At 44.9% G+C, this 24,224-nt stretch overlaps 1 protein-coding gene across 2 annotated transcripts; it reads left to right on the plus strand.

Moving 5' to 3' along the window:
* The first annotated feature begins 1,706 nt into the window (after positions 1-1,706).
* On the plus strand, positions 1,707-24,224 carry LOC310847092 (uncharacterized protein). 2 transcript variants are annotated; one of them, XM_083744592.1, is made up of 8 exons: positions 1,707-2,075; positions 8,736-8,875; positions 11,243-11,431; positions 13,046-13,105; positions 15,238-15,573; positions 18,159-18,234; positions 20,223-20,309; positions 23,240-24,224. In XM_083744592.1, the coding sequence occupies exons 3-8, from the start codon at positions 11,257-11,259 to the stop codon at positions 23,688-23,690; spliced, it is 1,185 nt and encodes a 394-aa protein (XP_083600718.1). In that variant the 5' UTR covers positions 1,707-2,075; positions 8,736-8,875; positions 11,243-11,256; the 3' UTR covers positions 23,691-24,224. The 2 variants fall into 2 exon arrangements, with proteins under 2 accessions (XP_083600718.1, XP_083600719.1); XM_083744593.1 differs by lacking the exon at positions 11,243-11,431.

The raw sequence follows: 24,224 nt of genomic DNA on the forward strand, positions 1-24,224 counted from the left end.
AGAACGTCCTGCCGGAAGGGGAGGAGTGTAGTACCGAGAGTAGCGTAACGGTCGAAAGGAAGGTCAGAGGCAACGTACGCGCACCAAGTTCAAATGTGGAGGCGCACGGAAATGAGGAGAGCCCTGAGGAGGAGCCTGGTCCCAAAGCACGAAGGAGGGGGGAGCAGGCGTCAGAAGACTCAGCCTCGGGGGAGTCCCGGAGGGAGGGAGCACAGGGGGGCAGGAAGACCCTGCGGAAAAGGAAGGAGAGGAAAAGGTGGAGCAGTACAAGCCTCTTAAGCTGGTGCAGGGGCGGGACTGACTCAGAGGGGACTTCAAACATCTAAGGGTAACAGATGCAGAGCCACGGAGCTTGGATGTAACGACAACAATGTTCTTCAATAAAGCCTTTTGTATATAATTTGGACTGGACTTTGGTCTCTTGTGAGCTGGGACCTCGGGTGGCTCTGACACTCGTGTTTGAAGAATTTGAGGAATTGCATCTGGCAAAATTCCTCATCTGTGTAATTATTAGGGTTCCGGAACTCTAGGGCAGAGGGAGGGAGAGAGAAATGAACTGGCAAAGCATGGATACCAAACTTGACTACAAACATCAGCAGATGACAGGCCTGATCCATGATCTCCTCAGCCTTCTTAACCCTTCTCATCTACAGCAGTGATCTTTCTCCCCACTGCAACCTACTACCCTGGTTGCATGGGAACCCAGGACAAAAAAAAGCAAATATTTGCAAAAATTGGCTTCCAAAGAAAATCTTTCTTCCCCCATCAAAGCTGCCACAGTCAAGTTGGAACCTGGAGTAGCACAGGCCCATAGATTCTCCTTTTGCAGCATCCTTTGATGACAGAGCCAAGCCTTCCCTCCCCATATCTTTGTTAGCAAGCTTGCTCTGTTCTTTGCGGGCATTATTATTTTGTTTGCAGGATGCGTATTGCTTCTGAGTGCGAAAAGAAGGTGCCATCTTGCTCGAGGGGAAAGGACCGACAGGAGCAGCAGGCCTGGCCTTACCAGCCGGCAGTTTCCTACACATCCACGCGTAGCCACTGGTTCCATGGCCACACAGGTGATGCATGATGCAAATAACATCTCAGCCTTGGGCATCCCATTTGACTGGCCTGTGTGGATGTTGCCATTGTGAGCAGGGGAAATGAACTGAGAGCAAGAGCGAGAGCGAGAGAGATGCTAATGAGTGGATGGCTACTTTTGCAGGTCAAAGAGGCTTTTATTTATTTATTTTGCAACCCCAAAAAAACACATTAGAAGAGGCTGCGAGTCATCCCGAAGGAATTCACAATTCTGGTTCTCTGTCACCTGTGAGATTCTCTTTCTCCCCTCGAGGACCCAGGAAAAGCTGGGAAAACAACAACAGCCCACCCACCCTTCCTTATTTTGTCATATTTCAGAAGGTTCCAAAAGAATATTTCGGGGCATCCCTTGACACAACTTTGCCATGGGGGCGCACCCCTCCCTCGTTGGCTCCCTGCAACTCGGGGAGCCGAGCGCCAGCGATGTGACTCACCCGCTCCCTCGGCAAACATGAATTAACCAGGAATGTTCGAGAATTATCCCTGAATAATGCATGAACCTGAATTAATCATGCATTTCCCCCCCACACCACACCCCAGCCATGAATTATTCATGAATAACTCATGGAAATGCAAGGTTTATTCATGCTTTGCGGAAAGGGGGGGGAGGAGGAGGAGGTGGAGAAGAAGCCCCTCTTCTCAGCCAAGATTTCATCACCCCCCCTTTCTTTTCTTTTTTGTCTTTAGCCCGGTTTTTCTGTTGTTTCTTCCCATAAGGGAAGTGTTTGGGGTTTGGGGGGGGGGCTGGTTTGTAATAAAGCAAAAGACCTATTTGTTTTGCAGCTGTGGGGGTGGAGGTCTGAGGAGGGCAGTGGGGCTGTAACTCTATCTCAGGGTGGTAGGGTGGGATTTTGCTTGGGGCGGGCAGGGGGTTGCAAACAAAAGGAAGCCCATCAAAGAACGGTGGTGAAAGGAGAAGGAGACCTGGAAGGCAACCTCCACTTCTACCCTCAGCAGACATTTTGAGAGAAGAAGACTCCGAAGGAAAGCAGGCAAGGACTTTGTACTTCTTACTTTTTTTGATGGCCGTGGGACTTCTCCTTTCAATTCCCTCTCATCCCCCACCCACCCCTTTTCTCTCTCTCTCTCTCTCTCCTTCCCTCTCTCTTTCTCTTGGGTGTTGGGTGCATGACTTGGTTGGCTCATTGCTATCCTGAAACTAAAAACTGAAGGGGGGGAAACTCCTCTGAGGGACTAGCACTCCAAACCACCTGATACCATCAAGAGATGGTTTTGTGGGAGCTGCCTGCCTGCCTCCCCACCCTCACCCCAACCCCACCCAAAGAAACCTTCTGGAAACAGCTTCATTTCTGAAATTAGGGGCACCCAAGCTCAAACGACACTTATAGCCCGGGGGGCAGGAAAAGCTGGTTATGGCTTCTGAAGGCTGTGCAGTATCAACACACACACACACACACACACGGCTGCCCTGGCATTCAATTCATAGACTTGTTTCTCCTCCCACCCAGCTCCTGCTTCTCATTTTGCCCAAAATAAAACCTGAAGCTTTCTACTTGGGCAAGTCATCTGCTACCAATATTCTTCTAAGGCATAACTGAAAGGCAAGTTTGGATAACTCAAGAAAAGCAGTAGAGTGCAAAGGTCTGTCTGATCCTGTATTCTCTTCCCAGCAGTGGTCATCCAGATGTCTCTAGGAAGCCCACAGGGATGGCATAAAGGCAGTAGCCCTCCTTTGGCATTTTCCCCTTGCAGTTGGTATTTCATGGGACCCTACCTCTGAACCTGGAAGTTCCATTTAGCCACCATGACTAATAGACCTATCCTGAGATTCATGCTCTGAGAACTTGAGAGGATCAGAGGCTCAATTTAGAAGTTTCCCCACATCTAACCAGGTGGCCTTCCTGAACATGGTGCCCTCTAGATGTTCCTAGCCTAGAAATCCCATCATTCTGACCTTGGCCATTTTGCTTTGGTCTATTGAGCATTGTAGTCCAACAACATATGGTGGGACCTCCAGATGTTCCTGGACGACAACTCCCATTATCCTTGACCATTTGGCTCAAGGGAGATGGAGTCCAGGAACATCTGGAAGGGAGCAGGGCCCCACCCAACCTGACCTTTGGACATCCAGTGGTGGTCTGAAGATAAAGTCCACAGGTGCCTGATAGTGGGAATAGTCACACTGGGGGCAGGGCCACATAACATCCCCCTTCCATGTTTTAGCCTTAAGTATGAAATGCAACTTATGAAGGAGGACCAGAACATTTCAAAGAGAAGCATGTTCCTTCATAAGAAACTTATGAAGGAGGACCAGAACATTTCAAAGAGAAGCATGTTTCTCAAGGGGGTGGGATTCTGCACATCCTATTGTAAATATTTAGTGGGGCAGGGTTCTTTCCCTGCAACTAACGCATGATGGTCAAGATACTATTTGTATCATAAAATGCATGCAGTGTCTGGCAGGAAGAAAAAATCTCTCCCAGACTTGAAGAGCAAATGATGTCTCTGTTTATGGTAAATGTTGCGACCTTGGGAAATGACTATGCTCTTGGAAGCAAGGGACAGTTTGCAACCATCTGCTGAATGACCCCAACCAACTTTCTTAGGAAACACTTGCAAGCTACAGCGCTGGCCTGGCGATATTTCTGCATCCTACATGTGGGATGTGGTTGCCTAGCAACTGCCACTGTGGTGCTCTCCCTTCTCCTGGACCATTAATGAAGCATGGCTGCTGTCAGGAGGTAGCTGAGCACATCGGAAACATATGCTGTGGGCATCAGTTTACTTGTGGTTTTGATATGTTCTGAGCTTGCTTTCTGATGGGCCCTGATGAATCTAGGGCCCATTTCTGACCTTGAATTTGAGGGTTGGACCATTCCACAGAATCCAAATCCTACCTGGTGGAATTCTGAAATCTGTGGCATTGGAGCTGAATCTGGCTAACCGGCTGTATTGTTTTCTCCCCTACCCACCCACTCCAGGGCCAGGTTTGACAGGTGGGCAAGGGCACTCATCTGCCAATCCACTGATGTCACAATGAAGTGATAAGAAGGGCCAGAAGTTCAGAATTGAGCAGAAGCAACAAAGATGTCCCAACCAGTTTCCACACCCCATTTACCAAGCTTTTAAAGATGAGGTGTGGTGTGCTCGCTCACGAGGCTCACTCACCCTGCAAGAATGTAGGGGGCTGCAAAAGTGTGCTTCTTTGGGCTGGATGGATCTGCTCCCTTATGCAAAGGCAGTGTCTAGTTTTAGGTGGAAAGACTATACTCTTCTGTTGAGGTTCCTCTTCAGTCATTGCCACCTCTGGTTCTGGCTCACCCCTTGGCTGCACAGAGCCCTCCTGAGTCCCCCACTGAGGTTGTCCACTTTGCAGAAAAGCAAGGGAGGGAGGCCAAGCATCCTCGATCCCTCACCGCAAGCAACTGAAGTCTGAGTAGAAAGAGGAGCGCTCCCTTCTGCAGCTCAGCTCCTCACCATCCAGGCCTTCCCACTGTTTTCCCCAGCTTCCCCTCCTCTTGCATCAGGACTTGTCAACCCAAGCCTGACCCTAGTAGTACTGCAGAATTCGTGGCAAGAGTGCAGTGCAGTAATGCAGTCTTGAGGTTACTAATGCATGGACCATATTTATCCTGATCTAGATGTGGACAGACATAGCTGGTGTATCAGGTGAAACTGGCAAAAGACACTTGTAGCCACTGAGGTTTTCTAATGGCAAGGATGTGCCCAGGAGCTACGTACCTGCTCCTTTGACGGGTGTGCAATCCCACTCAGAACAAGCAAATAGCCCATCTTCCAGAAATGGGAACTACCTACCCAAAATCTTCCATATAAAACAGTTTGCTGTGTTTCTAAGGCAGCATCCCAGAGAGGCAAGAGCAACCAGTGCAAAAGGAAATTGGATAAGAGAAATAAAATACATAAAATCCTTTTAATTTGAATTCAGTCAGGATGGTGATGGGTCTGTCTCTGAAGGAGCAGGTGAAAGAGATGGCTACGTTTAGCCTGGAGGAGAGAAGATTAAGTGGAGAACTGATAGCTGCCTTCAAATATCTGGAGAGCTGTCATGCAGAAGATGGAGTGGGCTTGATCTCTGTTGTTCCAGAAGGCAGGCTAGAAGAGATGCTTGAAATTGCAGGGAATCCGTTTTCAGCTGAGCATTTGGAGAAGATTCCTAGTGATAAGAGTTATTCTATAGGACACAGGTAGGGAGCCTCAGACCTGAAAACCAAATGTGGCCCTATTTTTCTATAGCCTTCAGAGCCTTTCCCAATCCACACCCCTTTCCTTCCCCCCATCCACAGGTCTATGCTCCCAGGATCCCAGCTCTGCTCATAGCTGTCAACTTTTCCCTTTTCTTGCAAGGAATCCTATTTGGAATAAGGGAATTTCCCTTTAAAAAAATGGAAACGTTTACAGCTATGGCTCTGCTCCTTCCATGAATGTTTTTGCCTGGATGGAATATGTAATAATGTTTCGTACCTGGATGGAGGCTTAGGTCTTTGATGTCATGTTGGAGAACCCTATGATGATAATTCTGGATGACTTCAACATTGGGCATTGGGAGAGTTCACGGCCTCCATGACAACCTTTGGGCTGTCTCAAATGGTCATTGATCCAACACATTGGGCAAACTACCCTTGATGTTGTCTTTACCCCAAGTGATATGAAGGATGGAGCAGAGGTACATGCACTCCCTTGCCATGGTTGGACCATTATCTGTCAAGGTTTGGAGTGGTAGCAGCAATTCTCCCCTATAAGGGTGAGGGCCAATTTGGATAACCCACTCTCAGAGACTGGTGGAACCTGATGTATAGTATCCCTGCATGCTCTGGGGGATTTTGCGACAGAGAAAGCTGATGATCCCATCAAAGTCCTGTTCTTGCTATGAAATGGCAAGATGAAATGGGAAGATGACACTCTCTCTCTTGAGCACCCTCTCTTGTGGAGCCCAAGTGGTTCCTTGGTATTTGGGGGAGCTTTGGGCTATGAAGCAAGCTGAACAAAGACCAGAGCATAAGTAGCACGAGTCTCGCACCAAAGCAGACTGAACATTGGTTAGTGCACATAATCTTGTCCACCATGTGCAAGGATCATTTATCTCTCCTGTGTTCTGCATTCAAACATTTGAGGGCCCTTAATTCACATGGAGAGTTCAGCATGCTAGACCCTTCTAACCCACACTGAAGCAATAGGAGAAATACTGTTAACTACATATAAAATGGAGAAACTGAAATCTCACTTTGGTACACTATTTACCTTGGCAGCAACATGGTCTTCCCTCACCATCTCTCTTCCTTGTTTCCTCAAAGCTATCCAAGAATTTTCTCTTCCTTTGGGGACCCTCAGAGTTCTAAGATTCTTTCCAAGTGTCAATAAGCATTTTGATACAGGCAATCCAACAGACCATTGGTGGAGAACCTATGACTTTCCAGTTCTCTCCAATTCCAGGACTCTCCAGTTCCAGGACTCTCCAATCAGTCCTCAGCCCCGACCATGCTGGCCGGGGCTGATAAAAGTTACAGTCCAACAACATCTGGAGGTTCACAAGTTGCCCATCCCTGTGGTAGATGTTATGTTTTTGGCCAAGTCCCTCGCCAAAGGGGGTGAAATTAGCAGTCATGGAATAAGAGAACAGGATCTTTTATGAATTGGTGACTGGTTAAAAGCAGAAGGTTGGAATCAATAGGCAAATGGGGTCTTGAGTTTCAGGGGGAGCATTTCCCCCCCCCACCTTTCTAAATTTCCATATAAAGCCAGAACTGGGGCCTTTGTGGATTGGATTGGTGGCCATGCAGCTTGCAAATGCATGGCTTGCAAATGCATTGCGTATGCACTGACACACAGCCTCCAGTGCCCACTGAGGCAGCCCAGAGCACACACAACCCACACAAATGAGGGCCGTGTGTAATTCAGGCAAATAGTTTTAGAAGATTTAAATCAGTATTTTAAAAAGATCTGCCATCTCAGCTGGAGGGTTTGGTTTGGGGCTTTCCTTTTGCGATTTCTGTGGTTGCACTGGTGCATTGATCCAGAGAAGAAAAGCTATTTGTTTGCAGGGTATACTCCCAGTGGTTAATACTTCCTGTGGTTTGGGTCTAAAGATGCTTGAGCAAAAACAGCTACTGCAAAATGCGTAAACAGGAGCTTCAGGACCATCAGTTTGTGGCCGGGGGAGTGAGGGTATGTGCAGAATTTTAACATCTCCGTAACGAACATTTCCACATGGATGGTAATTAAAAGATTTTGTTGGAGCGGGACTGAGCAATGTTTAAATTAGATTGAGGCTTTTAATCAAGAAGGCTAATTTGAACAACATCAGACTCTAGAGAGTTTGAAAGGGAATGATCAGTTTCTGTCCTGCATCTCTTAGACCTGATGCCTGCAAATGTCTTCTCCCTGATAGCCCATCATGGCTACCGGAAAATGGGGAACAGATAGACCGAGCCAGTGGAAGGGCAATGATCTGGGAGACTTGGGAGAGGAAAACAAAATAACTGGGAGGGAGGAAACAGCAGGGGAGAGAAAGTGGGGTGGCACAAAATTTAGGAAGGAGGGAGGCATGTTCATGCACACACATTGGATCCAGTAAAATTGAACTTTCATGGGTTTTCCCCCAGAGGTTCATTCCCCAAATCTCCATCAGATCACAGATCACATTTGTCTCTTTTGATTGAGCTGTAAAAATAGTGGACCTTCTGCCTTCCAGCACTGTCATTGCTCAAAAATATCCTTATGCATCCTTGTAACCACATTAAATCATGGGTCATTCCTGCCTTCATACATGTGTCCTATGATTTGTTGATGGTTTCATTGTCCTGTGTAAAAAAACCCATGAAGATCCATGAGATCTATGCCCTAGATCAACATTTCTGTGGCTTTAAGCTCAATCAAAATTAAGCAAAATAGAATTAAGCAGCCTCCATTAAGCCTGGTCCTTTCTTTAGGCAGAGTGAGGCAGCCTCCTCAGGCAGCCGATTTTGAGTGTCACGAGAGGGCAGCAAAAAGTTGTTTTTTATTGTATATTTGTCTCCCAGGGAAAGGCATTTGTGAGCTTTTTCTGGCGCAGATACAAACATAACTTGGCCAGTTTATAGCACTCCACACTGATTGTGTGGTGAGAATCATTTAGATTTTCACATCTGATATCTATCATTGTTTAGGCCAGTCCTGAGAACAATAGAACATAGTACAGAAAATAGCAGCACTAAAATAGCAGTTTTAATGCAACCCATACAAACAGAAGGTTGTTAATAATGAAAAAAGCTTACCGTACCAAAGTGATGGACTACGCCAAAACGGCAAAGCTGACTGGAAAGCTCAGGAACCAAGAGGACAAAAGCTTTAAAAAAGAATTGGGGAAAAATTGTCATTTCCTTAGGAGACCACTGTAAGCAGATGAAAACGTTAGCAGGATTTTAATTTCACTTGTAATGTAGCAATTACTATGGATAATATGGATGGATACAAAATACAGATTATGAAATGTAGCTGAAAATGTTGACGATAGGAGGAGATGGGGGGAAGGCTCAAGATTCAGAGAAATCTCTTTATATGGATAGCTATTTGGTATTGACATAAACTTATATTTGTAAAATCAAATAAAATGGTTTCAAAACAAACAAACAAACAAACAAACAAGCAGGTAGTTTTTAAAAAATGAAAAAAGCTTGATTTCTTTTTCTGAAAAGATCTTCAGTAGATGCCTAGAGACAAAAAGAGGGGAAGCCTGGTGATTCTCCATCAGGAGGACTTTCCACAGGTGCCACCACTGAAAAGGCCCAGCGTCTTGCAGCTGTCCATGACATCTCACATAGCAATGGGACAGAAGGTAAGACTATTGATTTCAATGTTCATATGAACCATATAATATCAGATGTGTCAGCAAATATGGTGTCTAGCCTTCTTTATTCAAGGATGTGGAACCTCAGGCCTGGTGGCCAAATGTAGCCCTCTAGCCCTTTCTACCTGGTTTTCAGGATTCTCCCCAGGTCATTCCCACTCCTCAGACACACCCCTTATCCCAAGGGCCACACCCCTCATTGGTACTGCTTCCCACCCTCAGCTGTTTTTGCCTGGCTGGAATGTGCCCTTGAACTCTTTTTAAAATTTTTTTATTAAATTTAATTAGATGTTACAAAAAAAACCCATACATAAAAACATTTAGCTACATAATTTTCCAGAATGCAGACTAGAAAAGAAGAAAGACGAAAAATAGAAGAAAGAGACAAAAGAAAGAAAGAAGAATACTTTTCATAATCAATAATTCCAAATTCATACTTCAAACATTGCAATATATAAATCCTAGTTAAAATATTATAAAAGACTTCCACCGCATTCACCACATGTCTCTTGGTTAGCTAATTCACCTTTACATCTGTTCTTCAGTCACTTCCTTTCCTTAAGTTCTTTCATAGTCCATCTATGGCTTGAGAGCAGTACATGTGAAAAGGATCTAGGAGTCTTGGTTGACCACAAACTTGACATGAGCCAACAGTGTGACGCGGCAGCTAAAAAAACCAATGCAATTCTGGGCTGCATCAATAGGGGTATAGCATCTAGATCAAGGGAAGTAATAGTGCCACTGTATTCTGCTCTGGTCAGACCTCACCTGGAGTACTGTGTCCAGTTCTGGGCACCACAGTTCAAGAAGGACACTGACAAACTGGAACGTGTCCAGAGGAGGGCAACCAAAATGGTCAAAGGCCTGGAAACAATGCCTTATGAGGAACGGCTAAGGGAGCTGGGCATGTTTAGCCTGGAGAAGAGGAGGTTAAGGGGTGATATGATAGCCATGTTCAAATATATAAAAGGATGTCACATAGAGGAGGGAGAAAGGTTGTTTTCTGCTGCTCCAGAGAAGCGGACACGGAGCAATGGATCCAAACTACAAGAAAGAAGATTCCACCTAAACATTAGGAAGAACTTCCTGACGGTAAGAGCTGTTCGACAGTGGAATTTGCTGCCAAGGAGTGTGGTGGAGTCTCCTTCTTTGGAGGTCTTTAAGCAGAGGCTTGACAACCATATGTCAGGAGGGCTCTGATGGTGTTTCCTGCTTGGCAGGGGGTTGGACTCGATGGCCCTTGTGGTCTCTTCCAACTCTATGATTCAATGATTCAATAATCTTTGTATTCTCTGTACTCTTCACAAGGTTAGTCTAAGCACAACCAAACTTTCGTGTTTGATCCCTGTTTGTGTAAATATTCATTTAAGCATTCCCATTGTTTCTGTACCATAGTTTTAGATTTATGCCTTATTATATCTGTTAATTTTGCTAACTCCAGATATTCACTCCAGATATGCCCTTGAACTCTGATATTGATCACAGCTAATTTATTAGCTCCCAGTACGTTTCCAAGCACAACTCAAAGTGTTGGTGCTGACCTTTAAAGCCCTAAACGGCCTCGGTCCAGTATACCTGAAGGAGCGTCTCCACCCCCATCATTCTGCCCGGACGCTGAGGTCCAGCGCCGAGGGCCTTCTGGCGTTTCCCTCATTGCGAGAAGTGAGGTTACAGGGAACCAGACAGAGGGCCTTCTCGGTAGTGGCGCCCACCCTGTGGAACGCCCTCCCTTCAGATGTGAAAGGAATAAGTAGCTATCCTATTTTTAAAAGACATCTGAAGGTTCAGGGAAGTTTTTAATATTTAACGCTGTATTGTTTTTAATACTTGATTGGGAGCCGCCCAGAGTGGCTGGGGAAACCCAGCCAGATGGGTGGGATATAAATAAATTATTATTATTATTATTATTATTATTATTATTATTATTATTATTATTTGCCTTCTAAACCGCCATCTGAAGGCGATTCACACAGAGGATAATCAGAAGCGGTTAAAAATTCAAAACACAACAAATACATTTAAAAACTGACAAAGACCACTGGGACAAGCGTAGAGAGAAGAAATGTCAAGGTGCGTCTGCAACAGCACAATCGGATGTCTTCATCTGCCCCAACTGCAACAAAACATGTCTCTCCCAAAACATGTCTCTACAGCCACAGCAGGCGCTGTAACTCTCCATTGGTTCGATTTCAAACTCTGTAGGCATGTGCCAGTAGGTAAAGTGTTTGCTAGCCATTTACAGAAAGCTTAGAGTACCAACTCATAATGCATTGACAGGTGGTTTTATTCCTTTCAAGAAAGAGACATGTGAATTGTTCCCTCAGATCTTCCCTGCCTCTTCTTTCTTATCTTAAGTGACCCAGCTGCCAATGGCTGCCAAGCTTTATGTTCTCATCAGCTGGCCAGACGGAAGCCGTGTTATCAACATTGAAAACATCAAGGAACCACGGAAACCTTTCCACCTCTATGAGGCTGGGGAGCAAGTTCTGGCCCGATGCCCAGGCTTCAGTGGTCTGTATTGGGGAATCGTGGAAGGAATAAGCGGTAAGCAGAGCTCACTATATAGCTACGTTATTGTAAAAACAAACAAACACCATTAATGGGTGGGTTTTATGGAGGAACTGCTTCCAAAATTTGTTCTATTTCCTCTCCAAGATCTCAGAAGTTCCTCCGTTGATCGGCTCAAAGAGGAAAGAACCCCAAAACTTTGAAACTCTTTTTCCAGGTCTTATCAACTTTGAACAGCCCAGGACTCTCAACAGGACATCCTGTGCCCATAAGGGATCAAAGGATGGCATCCACGAGGGATGCAGGATACGTTTGGTTTTAGCAATTTGCAGCATGTGAACCGCAACACAACTAATATCTGCACTTCTCCAATCATTGCAATGCTGTTCTCCAACACAAATAGGGAACAAAAAATGTGCGCATTAAGGGAAAGTGTGCAGCACTGCATGGCAGTGTGCTTAGAGCGTTGGACTTGGACCTGGGAGACCAGAGTTCGAATCCCCTCTCAGCCATGAAACTCACTGGGTGACTTTGAGCCAGTCTCTGCCTCTCAGCATAAGCGCTTCAAACCCTGAGCCATCTTGAGTTCTTTGGAGGAAAGGCGGGATGTAAATGTAGTAAATAAAGAATAATAATACACATGTTAATATAAATAGTATACAAAATACATTATATCAGGAGGAAATTGCTTGCAAAAATAGATATATTAGGGAATATGAGGACAAAAATGCTGATTTTTTAATATTACGAACATGTGCAAATGTGGTGAACTGAGCTTAAGTCTGGAAAAAATGGAGATATATACATCTAAGAGATTTGTGCATCCCTTACATCCACAACACAGCTTGACTAACAACCAGCATTCACTGCAGACCCAGAAAAGTGTGGCTCTGTCTCCCCACAATTAATCAAATGTTTTTTTCTTCCCTCAAAATCTGAGTAGAAATTTCCTAATTTATCCTTGAAGGTAACTAGTGTCACAGAGTGATTTAAAATGGTGGTCCTGTACAAATGTACTTGGGAATAAGCCCTGTTAGACCTGGTAGGACTTACTTCCAAGTAAATATTCATTAAAGCTGGGCTGCAGAAGACCAGCCATGAACCAGATCAGGAGGTCCTTAGTTCATATCTTGCCACTGCTATGAGCTCACTGAATGGGCCTTTGGAATGCTTCTGTCTCTTGACTGTAGTCTGCTCATCTGCAAAATGGGCAGATTTCATGGCTGTTTTGAGGAATTCTGAAACAATGAATTGATCCAATGAAATCACTGTGCATATGGAATTTCCCATCCTTATAATTCTCCCTGTGCCTCAGTCAACCAGAAATCTGCACCAATGAAGTGAGAAAACCCTCAGAGCAGATTTGGGGATGGGGAGGGCTTGCACCAGGGCCAGGGGTGGCAATGTGGAGAAAAAGGGGAAGTTTTGTTGGGCAAGCCAGAATTAGGCTCATGCAATGACTTGGAATCAATCCACTGTATATGAATTGCCTTGAGTATTCCAAAGCATTAAGTCAATGGCATGTATTATTGTTGTCAAAATTTTGTATTGGGCCAAAGTTGATGACGGTTCTACAGCACAGTGGGATGGATTTGCCTGCAACCCTCGTGGAGGTGAAAAATGAATATTAAAAGGCCTTTCTTCCAACAGAGCATAAATATATCCTGGAGAAAAAGCTACAAGAGGATAAAGAACTGCTGGAGATGTTGGGTAAGCAGAATCCCTAATTGTGCAGCAGGAGCTCAGGGCAGTCCAGTATTAAATTTTCAAAACATAATTCAAAAAGGATCTAAATTAGTATGGTTCCAAAACTTCCTTCTGCATTTCCCCTACCATTCTACACTAATAAATGAGAACAGATATTACACTTGAAAATTGTATCAAAGGGGAGAGATCATTATCGTGAAATGCTCGTAGATGGGGCATCCCTACCTTACTTCCGAAGTGGCCAAAATACTTTTTTGGCTGTCCTTTATTTCATTCCACAAATCATCTCGGCAGTGATCTTCATTCTGCAGCCTCCCTGGGTGCCTGAACATCCTCAAAATCCCTATTTTTGGTTGAGCTTCCTTATAAGCATGAGGAGATGTGGAGGCTATCTACCATGTTCCTGACAGTATGAAGGGGAAGGGGAATAGATTCAGTTACTACTACTACTACTACTACTACTACTGCTAATAATAATAATAATAATAATTTTATTATTTATAGCCCGCCCATCTGGCTGGATTTCCTCAGCCACTCTTGGCAGCTCTCAACGGAATAAAGCTTCAAGCATTAAAAAATTCCCTAAACAGGGACTTAAATGTGGATTTACTGAATTTGCTGTTTTCTTCACTAGTTACCTCCCATGTGACCAACATTAGCCAACGTTGTTTACCTTCCTGCTGGAGCAGTACCTATTTATCTACTTGAATTTGCTGTTTTCAAAATGATTATGTGAACCGAAACACAGCCTTCAAAATTCAGTGCAATTCTCTGGCCAAGAAATGTCTACAAGCATGAGATACTTGGCTAATTTTTGCATATAAATGCATATGGTAGTGAAAATAATATACAAAAATGCATTTAATTGGAGAAAATGGCTTTGCAGAAATGTGTATATCAAGAGAAACACATACTAAAATGCTGATGTATTTTCATGAGGACTTTTTTTTTTTTAATCACAAACTGAAGTGGAGATATGTAGAATTTAAGATTGGAAAAATGAGAAACTGGGAGAAACTAAAACTGGCATCTCTACCTGACAGCTGTGAATTGTTGTTTTTAAAAGAGGAAGTCAGCTTCCTTAGAAGAAAAATCAGCAAGCACACAAATGTCAGACACTTGTTACGCAGCCTTCCCACTTTCCTATAACTAGATAAACTGGGGAAGATAACTCTTCCTTTGGCTTCTTTTACATATCAGGAAGTGTGGGCAGCTAGGGAGGCTGCAGAGCTCTAGAGAAATGTCCAATGGAAAGAAAAAAAACACACACACACAAACATGCAGTGTGATGGTCAGAGTGTTGGACCAGGACCTAGGAGAACGGGGTTCTGGTCTCCACTCAGCCATGAAGCTCACTGGGTGACCCTGGGCCAGACCCTGGGCCAGACACTGTCTCTCAGCTTAACCAACCTCACGGGTTTGTTGCAAGGATAAAAAGAGGAGCGAGAGAAGCATTGGAGGAAAGATGGGGTGCAAATGTAATAATCAATAAATGTTCTTCCTGGCCCTTCCCACACATGCTGCTCTGTACTTGTAGAATGCTTGCTGGGCAGCTGGTCCTACTGCTGCCAGTCTGCACTGGCAATATTTAGCTAGATCAACCAATGCTCTGACTAGGTGTAAGATACCATCCTACATTCCTAAAAAGTTTGGGTAGCAGATGCTGTAAAAGTTCCCTGCTCAAGTTTCTGGAAGGCCACTGCCCATCACAGTAGATGACAATGTGGGACTAGACAGACTAGTCTTTATAAGGTAATTCTCAATATGGAATACTCTAATCATGCTATACAGTGCAATTCTTTGGCCAAAAAATCTGTACAGTGGTACCTTTGGTTACATCCACTTCATGTTACGTTCTTTCAGGTTACTTTCCATGGCGACCAGGAAGTACCAGAAAGGGTTACTTCAGGGTTTCGTCACTCGTGCATGCGCAGACGTGGAAAATGACATAATGCGCATGCGCATAAGCGGTGAATTGCTACCCGCTCGTGCGCAGACGCACAGCTGCGGGTTGCGCTCTTCTCATGTTGCGAATGGGCCTCCAGAACGGATCCCGTTTGCAACCAGAGGTACCACTGTACAAGCAAGAATAACACACACAGTGTTATTGTTTGATGCACTTCTCCTGATTTCAGATGATCAGTCAGCAGTGCAGAATCTGGGGCCACCACAGCCAAAGAGGTCCAGAAAGTCCTTTCCCAAGTGGAACCCAGGGAACAGTTTGAAGAAATGCCCCAGTGATAAAGATGTCGAGACCACTGTGGAAGATGAAGAGGCTGATCCTCAGCAAGATCCTGCAACCTCTTCTGGCCTTAGAGAGGTGCGCACCCTTGGTGTCATGATGAGGTCCCATTCCTCTGAGCCAACCACTCCTCACTCTTCTACTCCCTTTCATGTATCGCCTTCTTTCCTAACAATATCTTCTGCTGGGGCATTCAGAGGAACAACGAGGCCAAGCCCAGCAACCAGAGGTAAAACATCTGTTATGATCAAAGAATGGAATGAGGGTGCAACAGGTGTACAGCAAATGTGAGATGATTACGTTCATTTGTATTCCCAGCATATGAGCCCGCTAATTCATATGCCATGTGTTCTGAGTTGTGGGAAATTAATAATAATAATAATAATAATAATAATAATAATAATAATAATAATAATATCTTTATTGTCATTGGCCCCTCTTGGGGACAACGAAATTACTTGACTGCTCCATCCACCCAGGTAGGGCACTCCACACAAAATCAAAACAACTATAAAAACACTAATTAAAAACAATACAGTATAATCAGCAAGGAAGATTAGATGACTTTCAAAGTCCAGGCTTCCCATTCAGGGCCGAGATCGCTCTGGAGAAGAAGCTGTTCTTAAGACGGCTCGTTCTTGTCTTCATCGTCCTGTATCTCCGTCCCGACGGCAGGAGCTCGAAGAGACAGTGACCAGGATGCGATGGATCTTTTACTATGTCCAGTGCCTTCCTCTGGCACCTTGTGGCATGAATCTGCTCTAAGGTGGAGAGTGGGCAGCCAACAATGCTCTCTGCTGCCTTAACAACTTGCAGTCAAATTGCAGTCAAACAGAACTATGCATGAGTGCTAGTTAGTGCATGAAAGAGCTGCAGGGATCAGCAAACTTTTTCAGCAGGGGGCCGGTCCACTGACCCTCAGACCTTGGTGGGGGGAGACTATATTTTGGAGAAATAAAAAAGAATGAATTCCTATGCCCCACAAATAACCCAGAGATGCATTTTAAATAAAAGGGCACATTCTACTCATGTAAAAACACGCTGATTCCCGCGGGCCAGATTTAGAAGGTGATTGGTCTGGATCCAGCCCCCGGGCCTTAGTTTGCCTACCCATAAGCTAAGGCAATAGAGTTGAAGTCCTAGGCTCAACTAGATCACTCTCCCTTTTCTCCAATAAGGGAGGAAGTGAAGACTTATTCCTGTTATCTCTCACTCCATGCCATGTAACTGATCAAGGAAGACGTGCTCCATGCTTAGAGCATGTGTTTGAAGCTACACTAGTGGCCAAAATTGTAGGAACCTTTTGGGGAAAGTGTATTGCCAAGGTTTGATGGCTCATAACAGCTGATTGGCTATCTAAACACTCCTGCTCATTGGCTACATTCAAATGAAATCAATCACCCTAAGCAAGTTGTGCTTCCTTTTTCTGGTTATTTGGCTATAACTTTTGATAGAATACAGATAATTGAACAAACTTTGTTGCATTACATTCTTCAATAAATTATCTTTCCATTGGTTTACAATTTTATGGTATTACTCAAAATGAAGTGGCATTTTGAGCCATCAAACCTCAAGAAATACACTTTTCCCAAAAGGTTTCCACAAGAGTGTTCTGCCTGTGTTTTCCTTGCTGCTGCTTGGATAAATTCATGAATCTGACCTTTGGCGTGCTTTTAAACTTACTTCGCAGCTTGGTCTGTTCATTTTAAGTGGGTCAGAAGAAGAGGAGAGTTTTTTGCAAGTGGACTGATTGGGATAAAAAGATTTAACAGCCTACATTCCTAACGCTTCACAGTGCTGCTTAACTTTTAAGTGTTTAAACTCTGCTACTGGAGGCTCTCTCCTGCTGGAGAGTGAGTTTAATCCCACGTTTTGAATACTGATTCTTTTGCTATTCACCCCACATGCATGGGTCACAAGGATCATATATTTTCCTCCCACATGAGTTGCATACAGAATTTTCTCCCATGCAAGGGCTTCCTTCCCCAATGTGAAGGAGGAAACCCAACACATACAAAGGAATGACCTTGTGGCTCTTCTCCCTTCATTGAAATGACTGATGAATTGTGGATTTGAGGGGCTTCCTGAGAGCATAGAAGCATATATGAGGTTCCTGAGCATGAAGATGCATTTGTCATTATTGAAAGATCTACAATGACTCCCAGTACGTTTCCGAGCACAATTCAAAGTGTTGGTGCTGACCTTTAAAGCCCTAAAGGGCCTCAGTCCAGTATACCTGAAGGAGCGTCTCCACCCCCATCATTCTGCCCGGACACTGAGGTCTAGCGCCGAGGGCCTTCTGGTGGTTTCCTCACTGCGAGAAGCCAAGTTACAGGGAACCAGCCAGAGGGCCTTCTTGGTAGTGGCACCCACCCTGGGGAATGCCCTCCCACCAGATGTCAAAGAGAAAAACAACTACCAGATTTTTAGAAGACATCTGAAGGCAGCCCTGTTTAGGGAAGCTTTTAATGTTTAACAGACCAGTGTATTTTAATACTTTGTTGGAAGCCGCCCAGAGTGGCTGGGGAAACCCAGCCAGATGGGCGAGGTATAAATAAATAAATAATTATAATTATTATATTGAATTACATTTGGAGCCGACTCTACTGTAACATTAGACTGGATCTTCTCCTCAGTATCTCTGTCAAATAACTGAGAAAATCACACATCAAAATGGGTACCTAAATGCTGTTGAATCCTTAGAAGACCATCACTTTAATGTGGTGGTCATAAATGCACTTAGAACAACAAAGGGGTTTTCATCTGCCCTGTTTAATTTTATATAATCTTTCCTTATGCTATCTTCTTTTTTAGATTACACTAACATTGCAACTAGGAGGAGGTCTGATGATCCTCTGGCCCAATGTCAGAAACATATCTTCATAAACAGGTAATGTATCCCCCCTCCCACCCCCAAATTGTACAAATGTGTCATGGTATACAGATCAAGCATTTTCATTTTCATTAGGAGTAGGGGTTGGGGAGAAGTTCAATTTGGTTCACGTTTAAAGGCCAAGCTATGTAATCCACATTTCCAAAACACGGATGTCAGGGGCTCAGGAGCAGAAGCACAGGGAAGAGAGGAAATGGAGAGCGAAGGGGAAGAATCTGAGGGCAGCGTAGGAGAAGATGACAGTGGCCCGAGAGATTCCATGAGCCTCTCCAGCGAATCGGAAGATTCACAGAAGGGGGCGCCGGTGGCCAGGGCAAGGGGGGTCCCAAGGGGGACACTCCAGAAGCAAGGGGCCAGCAGGGACTCCCAAAGCAGCAGTTGGAGATCAGGACCAGCTTCCCCACCAGAGCATAGTGGGGGGGGGAAGAGTCCCAGGTATCGGGGTCAGCGTATCCCCCAGCAGGGAGAGAAGATGAGTCAGGGCTGACCACGCCTCCATCGGAGAGTCAGGCAACGGAGGGGAGGTCAGGTCCAGCCAGCATCCCGGAAGAGGGAAGCAGTGATAGAAGCAGTGTAACGGTCAGGAGGAAGGTCACTGGGTTGGCGCGAGAGCCAAGTTCAAATGTACAGGTGCGCGGGACAGCAGAGAACGAGGATTGGGAACCAGGTCCTAAAGCCCGCCGGAGGCAGGGGGAGGAGCCAGGGGACTCAGCGTCAGAAGAGTCCAGGAAGGGGAATGCCTCAGCAGACAGGAGGACCCAGAGGAGGAGAGAGCAGAGGAAGAGGTGGAGCAGGGCTAGAATCTTAAACTGGTGTCAGGGGGGAGGAGATTCAGACGGAACTTCGGCGGTCTAGGGTTTAAGACGTAGAGCTGCGCGCTACGGCTTTGAAATGGAAACTGAACTTCAATAAAGACTTTTGTATATAACGACGATCTGGCATTGGTCCTCTGTGAGCTGGGACCTTGGGGCAGCTCTGACAACAGCCAACCTTTGAAATTTGCACTTCTCTGAATTTTGCAATGCTGTTCTCCGTCCAAGTACAAAAATGCATATACTAGGGTAAAGTGTCCCTAAAAATGCATATATTAATGAAAGAACACAAAAATGCATTGTATAAGGGAAAACCGCTTTGAAGGAATGTATCTATTAGGCAAATTTTCCAAAGAAATGTGGAAACATTAACAGAGGAGTATTTAGAATCCAAAACTGACAGATTCACCCATCCCTAATTAGGAGTGCAATTCAATTCCTGACAAAATGTGTTAAGAGGATTTTAACTTGAGTGGTGAATATGCATAATCACCAGCCATGGTGCACATTCACCAGCCCTCATGGATAATGTGCACATAATCCTTCTATGGAGAGGTAATTGTGCAGATTTCCTGGTCAATATATACAAACAGGCCTTGGAGGATGTGCATATGGTGAATGAATTTTGTTTACACTTGGGAGAAGAAGATGGTTACAGAATATTTTGCTCAGCTAGAGATGAAAGCAGGTGAGCTGCATAATGTGCAGGAGGGTTGTGCTAAGACACAAGTGGGGAACCTCAGACCCAGAAGCTGAAAGTGGTCCTGGCAGCCACTCTGTTTGGCCCTTGAGAGTTTCCCTAGGCTCCACACCCTTCCCAGGCCACATACCCTTCTCGCTCTGTTATGCAGCCTCCTTGGGTGTTTCTGACTGCTTGTAATGTATCAATAGAATCTGATATAATGTCTCATGCATGTCTGGATGGAGGAAAGATGTGTGTGTGTGTGTGTGTGTGTGTGTGTGTGTGTGTGTATACACTAACCAAAAAGGGGGAAAAATACATTTGCTTTTCTGCCCAAGTTTGCCTCCAGTTGCACCCATCAATATCAGCACTTCACACACACAAAATGAAACAAAACCGTATAATCTTCTCTTGGTCTAAAGATAGTGGGTTGTTGCTGTTTTTAATGAACTCTGGAGTCACTTGTTTCAGCTATCTGTTTGTTCTTCTAGCTGTGACAAGTCAAAGGACACCAATTCTCTGGAAATGGATGGCTTTGAGGTGGCTCAGAAAGTCTTCAATGCTTGTGAAATGGAAAGGTAATCTGGCAGGGAAGAGATCCATCTGCCCCTAATTGCATTTCTAGCAACTTGAGGGAATATAATGGGATATAGATTAGACATGCCTGGAAACCTAATAGCAATTTTCAGGCCCACAAACTCACCTGGCTTTTCCATTGGATGGATTCTAGCTGGAGTGTCCAGCATTGCTCGTGGTGGCAGAGAAGCGAAATATTTCAGAATCACATACCAGCCACTTACCAGGTGGGTTCCTAACCCACATGCTGTTGTTTTCCTTCTGGCTAGAACTACATAGGGCAGTTCCAGCAGTGGACTGTGACACCCCTATGTTTAATTCATCATAGCACTTAGGCCAGGGTTGAGTAACCCTTTTCAGTCTCAGGGTCAAATCCTCGGCAATTTCTCACAACATTCAGAACTGCTGTGCGGCAGTACAGGCTGAAAAAGTCAATCAGGGGCCACACACCAGTAATTAAAGGTCTGGTATAAAAATGCCAGCAGCTGAAATTTTCCTCATAATTGTATTTCCAGATTAGAACAGGCTTGCCCAGTTTAATTTGTCCCAGCTGTAAAGGTGCAATGCACCATTTGCTCTCTTCCTATCCCTGTACTTCTTCCTGCAAGCTGCTCCTGTTAGAAGAGAGCAAATCTCTTCAGCAAGGAAAATACAGGAAATGGCTCGTGTTCCTTCCTTCTGATTGCTTAGTAGCAGCGAGTGTGACTAAGTATCGTTCACAACAGCAGCACCTTCATATCTGCCTAATTAGCCAGAGAAGGTTGCCACCTCATTTTGTTTCCTAACTTTCTTTATATTTCATAATTTACTTATTTATTTCATTAAATTTATAGATCGCTTGATTGTAAAGAACCCTCAAAGAGGTTTACAAAAAGATAAAACACGAAAATCATTTTAAAAATCACAACCATACTTAGAAACAGATGCACGTTAAAATACCGAAACAGAATAAAATTACCTCAACTTTCTAAGCATCTGGGTAGACTTGTCTAAACAAGAATGTTTTTAACAGGCACTGAAAAGAGTACAAGTTACAGGCAGGTAGCCATGTTGGTCTGCCGTAGTTGAAACAAAATTAAAAAATTCCTTCCAGTAGCGCCTTAGAGACCAACTAAGTTTGCTATTGGTATGAGCTTTCATGTGCATGTATCTGAAGAAGTGTGCATGCACACAAAAGTAAAAGGTAAAGGTACCCCTGCCCGTATGGGCCAGTCTTGACAGACTCTGGGGTTGTGCGCCCATCTCACTTAAGAGGCCAGGGGCCAGCGCTGTCCGGAGACACTTCCGGGTCACATGGCCAGCGTGACAAAGCTGCATCTGGCGAGCCAGTGCAACACACGGAAACGCCGTTTACCTTCCTGCCAGTAAGCGGTCCCTATTTATCTACTTGCACCCAGGGGTGCTTTCGAACTGCTAGGTTGGCAGGCGCTGGGACCGAACGACGGGAGCGCACCCCGCCGCAGGGATTCGAACCGCCGACCTTTCGATCAGCAAGCCCTAGGCGCTGAGGCTTTTACCCACAGCGTCACCTGCGTCCCATGCACACAAAAGCTCATACCAATAACAAACTTGTTGTTGTTTAGTTGTTTAGTCGTTTACTTGTGTTTGGCTCTTTGTGACCCCATGGACCAGAGCACGCCTGGCACTCCTGTCTTCCACTGCCTCCCACAGTTTGGTCAAACTCATGCTGGTAGCTTCAACAACACTGTCCAACCATCTTGTCCTCTGTCGTCCCCTTCTCCTTGGGCCCTCCATCTTTCCCAACATCAGGGAGTCTTCTCTTCTCATGAGGTGGCCAAAGTATTGGAGTCTCAGCTTCACGATCCGTCCTTCCAGTGAGCACTCAGAGCTGATTTCCTTAAGAATGGATAGGTTTGATCTTCTTGCAGTCCATGAGACTCTCAAGAGTCTCCTCCAGCACCATAATTCAAAAGCATCAATTCTTCGGCGATTTAGTTGGTCTCTAAGGTGCTACTGGAAAGATTTTTTTTTATTTTAAAAAGAGTACAGTGAAGGTCAATGCTTGATCTCAATAGGCAGGGAGTTCCAATGTGCAGGTGCTGCCACATTAAATGACTGAGTTTTTATACATGAGGAACGGGTACTATGTGGCACGTGTAGTGGTGCCAATTCCGTTTATCAAAGTGGTTGAGTGGGCACATGTGGGGTAAGGCGATATATAATTGACTTCTCCCTTTTTGTTAATGAAAGCTAAGGCTCTAGACCTCCTGCTGGTGGTAGCAGGGGGGAGGGAATGAATGTGAAGATGAACTAGAAAGTGTTCAAAGTTCTACCCAAACATGAACATCCTTCACCTTTAGTTCACCTGGCAATTATGAGGACTACTTCCAGAAGTAGCTCTGAGGTTTTTGCATCTGAGCTAGTTAATTTTGGACATCTAGAGGGCACAAGGTTCAGTAAAGCTGACTTAGATGGCTTGACAAAAATAGAAAGAGAGAGAGAGAGAGATGTTTTTGGACAATGGATCTGTCCATAGCTATTAGTGATGACAGCTGAATGGAACCTCCATTAGAAGCAAAATGTCACACTGTGTACCAGGTGCTGAGGACTGGAGACAAAGAATAAGAAAAGGCTGTCATGTCCATTCTCTGTCTGTGAGTGCCCCAGACATCTGATGTTCTAAATTGATGTTCTAAAAGGGAGTGCTAGACTGGTGGTCCTTTATCTGATTAATCAAGGGAGTTCTTAAGTGCTAAAATGAGTTTGTTGCTATTGCTGCTATTGTTGTTGTTGTTTAGTCGTTTAGTTGTGTCTGGCTCTTCGTGACCCCATGGACCAGAGCATGCCAGGCACTCCTGTCTTCCACTGCCTCCCGCAGTTTGGTCTGATAGCTTCATCATGCATTAATTTGTCTACCCTCCTATCCCCCCCCCCTTTTTAAGCCATCCATGTTGTTGCTTGACTCCTCTAGGGAAGAAAAGATTGAGCAGCTTGAACAAATGGTCCTCAGCCTCCAGAGAGAAGTCCTCTCCTTGAAGCGGAAAGTGCAGTACCTGGAAGCCTCCTCCTTTAAAGAGCAAGAGCCCGCATGCCATCCCTGCGAGGCCTCCGAACTCTTCAATGGGTACACCAGGGGGCAACTCAAAGAGGCCATCCGGTTTGACCAGAAGATCAGCACTGCATGCAAAACGCTCCTCTACAAGCTCTTCAGTTCTGACTATATACAGAGCCATTCCATCACTGGGAGGCGGGGAAATACCTTCCGGGAGGCTAAGCCCATGATGGACGAGAGGTGCATCAAAATCATCAGGGTTTTGCTGAAGCAGAAGTTTGGGGACCATCTGAGTGACACGGTGATCACTGAGAAGATCCAGAACGTGCAGAAAGCTCTGAGGCAGAAATTCAAGACGGAATGTCTCTGAGATGCAACATCCTGTCTGTAGATGAGATGGGGGTTCCTGGCTACGTTATCACCAGCATTGATTGGGGCCTTGGAGATGAAAGACGCCTACTGTTGACACCCTAGATCTTTGTTGTCTGATCTTGAAAGCCTTTCTGAAGCTGAAGCTGCTACCAACCTGTCATTGGGAATACAGATCTACTGCTTACCCTACGCAGAAGTGGAGCTAAGAGCTGTGAAGCAGGCAGTTTGCCATATGCACCAGCTCATAAACTGATTTCCATATGCTAGGAGACAGATGAGATGTTAGGAAGCAGGACACCACGTGAAGCTCAGCTGGTCATAAAGTGATATCCACATGCTGGGAGCCAGATGAGACTGGAACCTCTTATAGAACAGCAATACAGTCCCAAACCATCTTTTCTAGGAATAAGGTCCACTGAACTCAGTGGGTCTTCTGACCAGATAGGCATAGGATTATGCTTTCATTGATTTTTGATTGTATTCATTGTTTTTGTTTGCACTACCAAATTAGCATTCTGCCTTCTCAATTTAT

This window comes from Podarcis gaigeae, assembly GCF_964106915.1.
Source record: "Podarcis gaigeae genome assembly, chromosome: 6".
Taxonomy (NCBI): Eukaryota; Metazoa; Chordata; class Lepidosauria; order Squamata; family Lacertidae; genus Podarcis; species Podarcis gaigeae.

Bases quoted from the DNA above. Each gene is read 5' to 3' on its own strand.
- LOC310847092 (XM_083744592.1), top strand. From the start codon at position 11,257: ATGGCTGCCAAGCTTTATGTTCTCATCAGCTGGCCAGACGGAAGCCGT. The intron at 11,432-13,045 runs GTAAGCAGAGCT...TTCTTCCAACAG, and splicing joins AATCGTGGAAGGAATAAGCG to AGCATAAATATATCCTGGAG. The intron at 13,106-15,237 runs GTAAGCAGAATC...TCCTGATTTCAG, and splicing joins AGAACTGCTGGAGATGTTGG to ATGATCAGTCAGCAGTGCAG.